The 12,246-nt window shown below is 32.7% G+C and overlaps 1 protein-coding gene across 6 annotated transcripts; it reads right to left on the bottom strand.

Moving 5' to 3' along the window:
• Positions 1 to 240: 240 nt before the first annotated feature.
• On the bottom strand, positions 241 to 7,095 carry LOC108329047 (pentatricopeptide repeat-containing protein At5g15010, mitochondrial). Of its 6 annotated transcripts, none has more exons than XM_052872378.1 (3): positions 4,931 to 7,095; positions 4,252 to 4,522; positions 241 to 380 (listed from the first exon to the last, which is right to left on the bottom strand). In XM_052872378.1, exon 1 carries the CDS (start codon positions 6,922 to 6,924, stop codon positions 5,089 to 5,091), a length of 1,836 nt encoding a protein of 611 aa, XP_052728338.1. In that variant the 5' UTR covers positions 6,925 to 7,095; the 3' UTR covers positions 241 to 380; positions 4,252 to 4,522; positions 4,931 to 5,088. The 6 variants fall into 6 exon arrangements, with proteins under 6 accessions (XP_052728338.1, XP_052728339.1, XP_017418521.1 ...); XM_052872379.1 differs by lacking the exon at positions 241 to 380 and having other exon boundaries at positions 1,930 to 4,522; positions 4,931 to 5,161; positions 5,242 to 7,095; XM_017563032.2 differs by lacking the exon at positions 241 to 380 and having other exon boundaries at positions 1,932 to 4,535.
• Between the last annotated feature and the right edge of the window lie 5,151 nt (positions 7,096 to 12,246).

Here is a 12,246-nt window from a genome sequence, read left to right as displayed (position 1 = left end):
TGATTCTAATCTTTGCGGTCCATCAGAGTCAAGTGATTACTTTCTTAAACTTTGTGATTTCTTAAATACATCATGTTAGCGTAGTGTTTATGTAACACCCTAATAATTTAAAGGGTATTACTAATAGTAAAGACTAAATTAATTTGATATCTTCTATAAACAATCAAACTTTATTTCAATTCTTCTAAAGTACAATACCAAACTTACAAACTTCAAACAAAATAGTCTTCACCACTTAACATAAATTCGAAATTTTACTTATAAGTTTTACACAACATAATTTTCCAATACAAATTTATTCTTTTTACAAAACATCCCTGAAAGTTTTTCCCCGCATCTCTCTCATCTCTAAGCTTTTTCAACCGCATCTGCAACATTATCTATTCACATATAACATGAGTTATATGATCATAGCACAAACAAATAAGGGTAAGCCAACCATATCATATAAATCATTAAACTTGTAATAAAAATATTTCAATCATGTATTTCTGTAATTTATAAAATATCATTATCCCGATGTCATTAATTCATCATTATCAAAATCATCTTCCTCATTTTCATAAACCTTACAAGTGTACCATGCTTACTCACGAAGCCTTATGGTCAGACCGTTCTCTGCCTGCTTCCTTAAGTCTCACCTGTATACTATGTCTTACTTTCTGAAGCCTTACGGTCAGACCTCTCTCTGTCTGCTTCTATAAAACTTATGAACCATATATTCATGTCAAAGCCTTATGGTCAGACCACTTTTTGCCTGCTCTCATAAACCTCAGGTGTTACTTTGCTCATATCAAGCTCTCATGGTATAAACCGAACATACTACTCCTCGTAGTAAACATCATTTCATAAGCAATGATTTCTTATATTCACTCCAACATTTCATCAAATCAACATTTCATACCCTCTTATCCACTCCAATATTTCATCAAATCAACAATTCATAACCTCTTATCCACATAACTCAATCATGTTTATTCTCTAATCATAATTTGACGATAACCTATTTTAGTGTCAATAAATTAAATATATTGTTAGATATCATATTTCATATTATAAACTCATTTTGACCATAACGAGTATAACTCAACATATTTTCACTAATCAAAGATCATAGATCAGCCAAAACACTTCAACATATCTTAGCAACTATATATTAAAGTCTGAGCTCAATGTAACGATAAATGAATTATATATGAAGTTTTTACCATGGTAACTTTATGCATCTACATTCAACTTGTTTTATTTTATTTTCATCCTAGTAGAGATTTTTCTTTACCCCAATTGGTCACCGGAGAGGACCCAGATGTCTGAACGCATCAAACTCACCTTCGACGCCAGCACATATGACTAGTCACAATTGACTGGACCAGGCCAGGGCTGCTCTATGATCAGGGATGTGCCAACTCAGGTTTTTAAGGTTCCTCTATCCTACCAACAAAGGGAGGCCCTCAATAATTAACAATTTATTTATTTAAATTATCTACCTCTTTCTCTTATGCTCTAAATCTAAAATGCCTAATTTTAATATTTTTACTTCCTCTTACAACAACCTCAAATAGTATTTGTACATCTATTTAATACCCATATACAAGCTATTACAGAACCCTTACTCCAGACCTTCCAACAAGATCACTTTCAGCCAAGAAACTCATTCATAATAGAATTCATACAAGATAACTATAAACAATTAACAATAATAAAATATTACTATAAATGGTCATAAAAGAATACAATATTTGACAATCATAAAAATAATCTTAATATAAAAATTCATGGGGAAACAAGAAGTTGAATCTGGCAGAGCCGGTTAGACAACTTCTAATTCATCCAAAAATACAATATAATTAAATAACAAGAACAATACATGTCTGGGGAAATAAGAAGTTGAATCTGGCAGAGCCGGTTAGACAACTTCTAATCCTTCCAAAAATGCAATAAAATAAATAAGTAAAGCAATAAATATTTTGGGGAAACAAGACGTTGAATCTGGCAGAGCCGGTTAGACAACTTCTAATCCTTCCAAAAATGCAATAAAATAAATAAGTAAAGCAATAAAAAGTTTGGGGAAACAAGAAATTGAATCTGGCAGAGCCGGTTAGACAATTTCTAATCCTTCCAAAATACAATAAAAATAAATAAGGAAAACAATAAAATGTTTGGGGAAACAAGAAATTAAATCTGGCAGAGCCGGTTAGACAATTTCTAATCCTTCCAAAATACAAAAATAAACAACTAATAACATACAAATGGCATAACCTAATCAACATCACATTTTACAACTATCACACTTGGATATCAACACAAAAGCATACTCTCATTTAAAATTTAAGATCATACATAAACAAAATACTCCATATTCAAGATTTAAGATCAGACAAAAGCAAAATATAGCATATTCAAGACTCAAGATAATACAAAAGGAAATACTCAAAGTTAGCTCCCCTTACCTCTATTACAGACTTAATCCCCTCGCTCTCTGAAAACTTCCAGAATATCCCCTTTGCAAAATTTGAAATTCTTCCAACTCTCTTCTCTCAAAAATTTTCTAAGTTCTTTGGTGTAAATTTTCAGCCTCCCCCCCTTGGCTATTTATAACAAAAAAATTTACTATTCATTTTTTACTATTCATTTTAACTATTCATTTTTTTATTCATTTTATTATTACAAAAATAATTTTTTATTTGCAATTTGATGAATTCTGATCTCAAAGCTACGTGGAACACTTATCATTTCCAAAAATATTTTTTTTTTACTATTCACAATTTACTATTCACTTTTTTTTTATCTAGTATCTAACTTACAAATATTTTCAAGGATCTTACAGTTTACAAAGTGTTTATACAATTATTAATAATTCTCTTGAGAATTGTTCACAGGATTATAAGTGCATTTTCTTGAGTGTGATTGCATGATATATATGCATGTGCATTATAGTTGTAATCAAGACATACGAAACATTATCAGATTTTGAAAAACTTTTCCTGGCCTTGATCTAAGTTCAAATGGTGGTTCTCTTGTTTTTCTTTGATAGTGCCCCTTAGCTAATCCAAGGTGGAGCTAGAGGTCCTCCTGTCATTTGGCGGTGTTCATTAGCTTTATCCAAGTGGGAGCTAGAGGTTGATCAAAGTTTATCCCAAGCTACATGAACTAGTCGAGTTGGTAAGAACCAATCTTGTCCTGGTTCATTTTCTTTTTCTCTCATTCATTTCTCGTAACCTTTGCAGAACGACATAGTCTCTCTCAACATTCTTCATTTTGATCACCCAAACCTCACCCACAATTAAAGTTACCTATACCACTAAGAACCATTAGACCAGATGCGGCCATAATCCACAATTTAGTAAGAGCCCACGTATCAATCAAAGTTACGGATTCCACACAGTCAGCTCACTCATGCACCTCACTAATACTAACCTTCTTTCGCGAACTCCCTGTTCTACTCTATGGGTGGTGCATTACATGAATAATAGACCATGCATCTAGCAGCGTGGCGTATATTAGATTATAGTACATATGTGGGTCCCACATCCACAAGTCGGTTTTGTGAGATTGAGTTAGACATAAAGTTCATTTCTTAACATAGTATCAGAGTCATTGTTAAAAAATATCCTAACGAGATTTGTTGTTTGTTGAAACCTATGTGGATGTCACATTTACAAGTCGATTTTGTGGGATTGAGTTAGGTTTAAAGTTCACTTCTTAAATAGTATCAGAGTCATTGTTAAAATCTATCCTAACAAGATTTATTGTTTGTGGGATTGAGTTAGGTTTAAAGTTCAATTCTTAACATGGTATTAGAGTCATTATTAAAACATATCCTAACAAGATTTGTTGTTTGTTGAACATATTGTTCCACCTATTATTGGATCGCTATCAAACCATCCATTAATGCCAAGTCTCATGCTCGGGATGTATATATCTCGGCAAGAGGGGTGTGTGTTGGATTATAGTATATATGTGAGTGTAAACCTTACTTTATAAGCCGGTTTTGCAAGATTGAGTTAAGCTTAAAATCTAGTTCTTAACACCCTCCATCGAAAGGTTTAATAGAAAAATGTTAAATCGTGCTATCTGGATGCAAACTGTCATCATGAAAAAACTTCATACAGAGTTGATTAGATAGCACTAGCATTACAAATTTATTCTTATATTACAAGGTCCAAAATAAAAACAATCAGAAAGGGCACCAAAATAACCCTCAACTAAATGGCTTCCACGGTGTATTATGTAATCAACAATCCAGTTTACCTGATTGACAATGACGCTCTTTTGAGACCTGGTTAGGGGTTCAGGTATAGGCTTAAGTTCTAGCAATGAAGCCTCAGTCACTTCAACCCCAGGATCAAATAATCTCCAGTCTCCAGAATAGTTGAATGATGGCTCATGGGAAAATATCATGTTTGAAGGGACTTTAACAACCCGTAAGACAAAAGCGCTAACTACATAAAAACAGAGGCCACAGGAGATCTTAAATCACAGGGCCAAAGGCACGAAATAAAAGATGTTCTGTTACACCCTGCTGCATAACAAAACTAAAGAAAGTTCAAGTCATGATCAATGTTAAAATTTTCGTGCAATTTCATAAAGTAATTAATTACTTTCGTCGATGTGTTAACTTCATTTGTGTTAATTTTACTTCTAAAGTAGATTGTATAATAAACTGACCAATAAGCAACTATCAATTCACATTTTTCTCTGCAATCTAAACAATCACAACAGTAGATTGAGTTTCTAGATGCACTTGCGGAATTAATACCAAACTTATGAAAATACATTCAAGCGCCTTTTGTTCAGCTCTAGTATTAACAACATTCACCAAGGTTAACCGCTAGTAAAGAAGCAATTAAATTTATGACTAAATTTTAACCGAAAAGTCTTAAATCCTATAACAATAAACAAACTTCGGATGTCTTTGCATTGCACTAACCTTGCAGCTCTTGTTTATGATGAGGAAATTGAAGTCTGGCTATACACCCGCATGCCATCCACCTCCTTCGGGTAAATAAAATTGAATTTGAGGTATGCTGACCCATAAGTGTCATCTTCAAAGGTATAGTATTAAAGTGTCATTGGACGGACCTCGTCTTAATCCCACAAAGAAAAACCTCGCTCTCTTGTTACTCTTCTGGTCTCAGCTTGGCGAAGAAAATTTTTTTCCCTATCAAATTTACTGGGTATGTCCTTCACTTTATTTTTAAAACTATCATTTTCAAATCGATTAGGTTCTAAATCTGTCACCTGGCCCTCCGTTGACTGTTTCCCAGAAATCCATGCCTGAAGTATTTCTTCTGTCTTTGGTTCAGGTAGGTAGCCTTTCTCTTGCATCTCTGCATAGTATCTGAATGCATCTTCTAGCTTTCCATTTAGAAACAGCCCATGAATCAGTACTATATATGAACTACGATCATGGCCGATTCCATCTTCCTTCATTGCATCCCATATCTTAAATACATCATCAAGCTGGCGCCAACGGCAAAACTTTCTTATCAACATTATATAAGTCTCATTGGTTGGGTAGCATCCCAGCTCTCTCATTTTGTCCAAGAGCTCAAATACTTCTTCCTTGGTCCTTAACATACGGAAGAAAGCATGGAAAGTTTGAATTGTTGGGGAAAGACTCCGCTTCAACATCTCATCAAAAAGTTGTTTAGCTTCATCAACTTTGCGAGCTTTACAAAGAGGCTTGATCAAGGAGTTGTAAGTAACAACATCCGGAATGATGTTGTTGACCTCCATTTTTCCAATGAGATTGACAGCTTCTTTCACAAGTCTACCCTTTGCTAGAGCATAAATCACAGCATTATAAACCTTCCTATCGGGAGTGATCTTCCTTTTCTTCATCTCGTCAAACATCCTAAGCACCTTGTAAAGTGTAGAAGATTTTGAATAGCAAGATATGATACTTCCATAAGAGACAACATCGTGTTTGAGTCCTCTCTTGCTTATCTCCTTCCATATTCTTTCTGCATGACTAGTGCTAACAATCAAATTACACCATCCATTCAGAATTATGTTAAAGCTTTTAATGTCAAGTGGGAATACATTTTTGTTGCAGAACAGTAAGTTCTCAGCATCCTGCACATTCTTATACCGGCAAAGGGCAGAAAGAAGACTCTGAAATTCCTCTAGCCCGATTTGAAAGCTAAACCGTTTATAAGCATAGAAAGTATTGATAGCCCTTGCAACATCATGTACAGCACAGTATCTCCTGATCATGATCAACAATGTCTGTGGAGTGACAAGAGATGGACCAGTTCTACCTCCTCTCATTTCTTCAATTAAGGTCCAAGCAGTATCAAACTTCCTCATTTTTCCGAGAATGGAGATCATAGAATGATACTCCCGAACCGAATGAGTATACCCAGGCTGCTTGCCAGCCCATAAGAAAAATGTGAAAGCCGCTTCCCAATCATTGCGAGTTTTTGAAAGGACCTCCCCAACCAGCTCTTGTGCTAGCGCGACACTGCAATTCTCAAGCTTTTGCTTAATGTCAGATGGTCCAGAACCCATCTCCTGCATTATATCCAAAATGGTTTTAACATCTGGGGCAAGACCATCATCTCTTAAATGTAACTTATTACAATGGGTATCATTCTTATCTTTATTCTTGCCATGACCATCATCATAATCATCATCCTCATCCCCACCCCCATCATCTTCATCACTCAAGGCCTCGTGTGCGGGGGCATCAGTTGCCTCCCCAGGGCTTCTGGTTGAAGATGAAGTAGAAAAAGACCTGACTGATAAACCAAAATTTGGCAGAGCTAAAAATCTGTCATACTTAAAAGGATTAATGAAATTGAAAGCTTCACTCATAAGGGGCTGTTCTACTACATGACAACGATTAACAATGAGTGAGTTATGGTTGATGCGTAATAGCACAACAGAGAGATGAGATAATCTAGAGCCGATTCTGTTCATGGCTGACGAATAAGCAATGCACACTTCAATCTTTCGAAATTGGACAGAGCGCCAGAATATTATGACCCAAATTTCTTCGGTTAACGTTGAGCGAAAGATGTTTGTGAAAATGACTAAAAGAAACTAAAAGCAAAGGTGAACTACGAATCTAAAGCCGTGTACCGTGGTGTTCACAGGAATCGCGGGTTCTATTTTATAGAATATTTGAGAAAGAAATTTCCTACTCCGTTGAAAAGCTCTTGGGTTAGTGACTTATTGAACCTCTCGTTTTACTCTTCACAACCTTAGTTTCTTTTACTTCTTACAATTCCTAAACCTTCGGTTCAAAGACTCTACCCTGCCTAAAGTACTCTTATCTTAATCACGGATTTATTTTATATTGAAAAATGAAAGTAACATTAGAAAATAATTTTTCACGTAAATAAACGAGCCCAAAATCAAATTATTGGTTAAGTAAACAATTAAGTATAGTTTAATATTTGGATACATTCATAACATAGATATGATTTGACTAAATGACCTCTACTTTCATCTCTCATTCGGAAATATAGATTGTTTTACACCTGCTTCAGTCTTACTTTCAATTTTACTGCACTTTTCATTGAAGTAAGGATGAGTATGGATTGAAGTTTTCATATCCAATCTAGATTTAATTAAATGAATTGAATCCATAAGATCATTTTTAATTCCATTTAAATTGGATAAAATGTATTTAATTATTGGATAATTTATTTTTTCAATTAGATTACTATAGTAAGATCAATAAAATGTATATGACTATTGGATCCATTAGACATGAGATAGGTCAACTTGAGCTAACTTTTAGTAAAGCACTTTGTCAACCTTTAATTGAGGTTGACTTTGTTGACTTTCAATTGGCGCCGACTTGATCAAATTTCGGTTTGGACTGACTTAACCTGACCTTTAACCCAGACCAACTCAATTTGACTTTCAATTGGGACGACTTAGTTTGATATTCGATCTTGGTCAACTTTGCTTGAACTATGGTCCAAGACGATTGGGCTCAACCTTTCGTGTAACAACCAAATTTTTTGCTTCTAAAATCTATAATTAAGTCAAATTAAATAATTTAAAATAAAACTTCATTCTTATTTTGTTGAAAATCTCAATTAAAAAATAAATTGTTTTACAAAACCAACTTTATTGAGAAGGAAAAATATAAGATTAAAAGATTATCTCAAACATTCAACTATATTGACCTCTTTCCTAACTATGTGCTTCTTCCTCAACATTTGTACTATCATAAAATCAACATTAAAAGCCGATTTATAATTATTGCACGCAACTTACCAATACATGAAATACTTAGAAAACACTAGAAAGGGGGAGGGGGGTTGAATATTGTTATAGGAAAACTTTTACAAAGGAGATAATTTAACAACCTTTAGAAAGATTTATATGTAAGTTGTTATCCCCTTAACTTGAAGGTTATATTCAAACTATAGGCTCTTCAAACAAATATTTTTCAATCGTTCAAACAAATTTTCTACAGCATTTTGACAAAGCCAACTCTTAATAAAAATAGTGTTTGGTGATAAGAGTTTTTATAATGATTAAGATAGTGCGCATCTGCAGGGTTTATAAGAGAAATATTTAGTAAGATTAAGGCAATAAACATAGTTATTTTTATATTGGTTCACTCCACCGAGTTACGTTCAGTTCTCCTTTAAGACCTCTTAGAGAGTTCCACTATAATCTTCAACAAGATTACAACTGAGTATTTTTACCACTTCTAGTATCACCTAGTCACTCTAAGTAACTCCTGTTACTTTCACTAGAACTGAGTTTCACCTACTCCTGGTTGTGTAATATTCTTCACCACTTCTGGTATCCCTAGACACTTCTGGTATCTTCTCGATACACTGTCTAGTTGAGTTTCACTCACTCCTAGTTTCCACTAGACAAACCCGTCTAGCTATCGTTTAACCCTAGCGAGTTAAGCGTTAAGGTTTTGAATTCTCTTAAGAATTTTCAATCAAACAGATCACTTACAAGTCATTACACGAATACTCTCGTAGAGAGGATGTATAAACAATACAATTCAATATAATAGACTCTTAGAGTTTTTCTCTCTTCTTACAACAGTAAGCTTATGATTTTGTTAAGCTTGGGAGTATTTTCTTTTTCTTTTGAGCTTTTCTTCACATATATTTTATTTTTGTTCGTGTGCTCTCTTACTCATTTCTTCAACATTCTTCAATTTATAGGCTTCAAGTAAATGTTTGTTAGATAGTATTTTGCTTTGATCTTTGGATCTTCTTAGCCTTATCGTAGGTAGAAACCACTGGTTAAAGTTAACTTGTCAGAGCATACGTTCTTTTTCAGTCCAAATATCAAAAGTAGGTTGTACGAATGTTCTGGCACGACTTTTGATAGAGAGAACATTTTGTGAATGTCTTTTTTGTTTCTAACGTCCACTTCTGATTTGTATAGGATGGAGCCATGGATACTTGACATAGGTAATATGCATAGAGTAGAGTAGATATGTATGCAGGCATATATGTCCTTTTTCTTATCGCTTTTGTTGTTTTTAAACGTTGTGCATTTAATGACATTTAATGCATATTCAGAATAACAAAGTGTTTTTCATATTTTCTATCGTTTAGGCAAGAATTGACAGTTTAACTAAGATACCAAGTATTTTATGAAGATTTCATCGTTGGATAAAAGAAATTGTTTGGCATAAGGTATCGTCTAGCCTATCTAAGGCTTTTATTGAAAACACTTCTTCAAGTTATCTTTGTTCCATTCAAAAACGCGTTTAGCAAGGTGTCTTTCAACACAAGTTTTTGGATCATCGTTTAAGACTTTTATCGTACCTTCCAAAAACATCTTTTTACAGTTTATCTATCAAGACATATTGAGAGCTTGTTTAAGCATTGTTTATAATACGAGTGTATTCAACAAGACTCTCATTAAGGAATTTAAAAGGGGAATCGTTTAGTAGTGTGTTTGTTCATGTATTGGTGTGTTTACTAAAGTTTTTCTCATGGTATTTAGTTTTCACAAAGCTTTTTCATAAACCACTTATCTTTTAGCTACATTGCTATTTCCAAGATAACACTATTTCATATGCTCATTTCGTTTATTGTTGTTTGATCAACCTCAAGACATATGAGGATATTTAGACAGTTCGAACTTATAGATGATCTTGTATTAACAATACAAGTGTCACTTTTTATTACTCTCCTTGGAAACCCCAATTAAGTATACTTGTGTCACTTCCCATTACTCCCTTTGAAATCCCTGGTGAAGTTTAGCTTTGGTACAACTATGCATAGTTACCTTTCATCACTTTTCGTTGAGTCACCATGCACAAACATGCAAGAATATATTAAAATAAAAATGTAAGCTCCCTCTAACTCTTACTGTTCACGTCTTCCTTCTTCCCCTTCAAAACTCAACCATTAAAATTTTCTCCCTTCTTCCTTGACTTTGTCACCAATTCTATTAAAATTCTCACCTTAAACTTTATTCTCCTATATATTTATAATTAATATCTCTAAGGAAAATAGAATACTTTATTATCACTTATTATTATTTAATAATAATATATAATTATATCTAACAATCTCGATGAATATTTTTTCTAATTGAACAATTATCTACCAAATGTTATTTCTTAGAAAATAAATATTTTAAATTAAAATAAATTCTTTAATTTTATAACTAATAAATTGTTTTATCTTTTACTTCATATAATTAGTCATATTTGTATATTTTTTTAATTATTAAAATTTTTAGAATCTTACATTCTTCTAAAAAAAATATTTTCGTTCTTGAAAATGTATTTATTAGTAAACAAAAAATGTATCTTTTTCTCATATTTTTCTTTCAAAACATTTAACAAAAATACTAAAAAATGCAGTCAAACAAATCAACAACACATTCATATTCTAAGAAAAGATACACAACAGACACACAATAAGCTTCATTTCCACAAATCACGTAGGACGACTCTGCTCAACTCACCACCTTAACCAATTTGTTTTTATATTCAACCTAGATTGATTTCTTTCGATATTTGGTCCATATAAACACGTTTCGACTTTCAATCCAAACTAACTCAACTTGATTTTTTAACCCAAATTGACTCGACTCAATTCTTTAGTCTAGGACGACTCTACTTGAGCTTCAACTTGAGCAAACTCTGCTCTACCTAGACCGATTTGACTCGATCTTTGTCTTTGACCAACTATATTCAATGTTCACTCCAAACCATCTATGCTTGACCTTAGATAGACCGACTTGATTTGATCTTCAACTGCTTTAGCTCGACTTAGACAACATTAATTTTAAAATTTCAAAATCTAAAATCTAATTCAATCTAAATCCAATTTAAATCAATTAAGAGGATGAGATTTAAAATCCATAAATATAAATTTAGATTTTGGATATCCATTTAAATAGACTAAATGTAATATAAATTTAGAATATTATAAAATAGACTTCAAAATTTGAACTTTTTGTCCACTAGTTAGAAGATAATGAATAAGAAAAATATGATTCGGTTTTAACTTAAAAAGTAATATCTAGATCAAGTAAAAGCCAAAGGTTTTTAATGGATTTTTTAAAACTATAGACAATTACGTAGTAATGATATTAAGTTAAAAGAAAGTACTAAAGATTAAATCAAAATCCTATATTGTATAACTTCTACTGATTTCTCCACAAATATCTAAAACAGAAATTAACGGAAATAATTTGTACTTAAATTAATTTATATACTTAGCTTATTAAAGAAAGTCTTGAATAGATCGTGACATTCCTGTCTTGGTCTCTTAAGTGCACTTATATAACTCAAAAGCTTCATAAATTAATATCAAATCTAAACTAAGGTATTAATTTATTTCTTATTTAATCTATAATGTATTGCCAGGTCGAAAATAAAAAATATAGAGTAAAATAACGAGTAATATCAAGGAATAAAGGAATGATTTTCTCTATCAAATAATAATAACCAGTATTTACATCTTTCTTAAATTAGATATTAATCCATCAAATTCCTGTTTCAAGCATTGACAGTAGAATCCCATTTAACGATTTGACTGAACCTGTCAAAGTGAATCGATTGAATTCCCATTGCCACCAAAGTGAACTCACCCAAGTTGATTCCTTGATGACCCAAAATTTGCCTATTTAGATATAAATAAATGGAAAAACATAAAACAAAATAAATAATAACGAGAAATACCAAACGTTATGCCATTCACAAATGCGTGACTTGTTTATGGTCGGCATCGAATTAGTTTAACGTGTAACATGATACCAACGCAGGTCTGGGTTTTCAACAAGATGGGA

The sequence above is a fragment of the Vigna angularis genome, chromosome 2 (assembly GCF_016808095.1).
Source record: "Vigna angularis cultivar LongXiaoDou No.4 chromosome 2, ASM1680809v1, whole genome shotgun sequence".
NCBI classification, from domain to species: Eukaryota; Viridiplantae; Streptophyta; class Magnoliopsida; order Fabales; family Fabaceae; genus Vigna; species Vigna angularis.
Note: the sequence above shows the minus strand (reverse complement) of the source record. Positions and strands in the feature narration are given on the sequence as shown.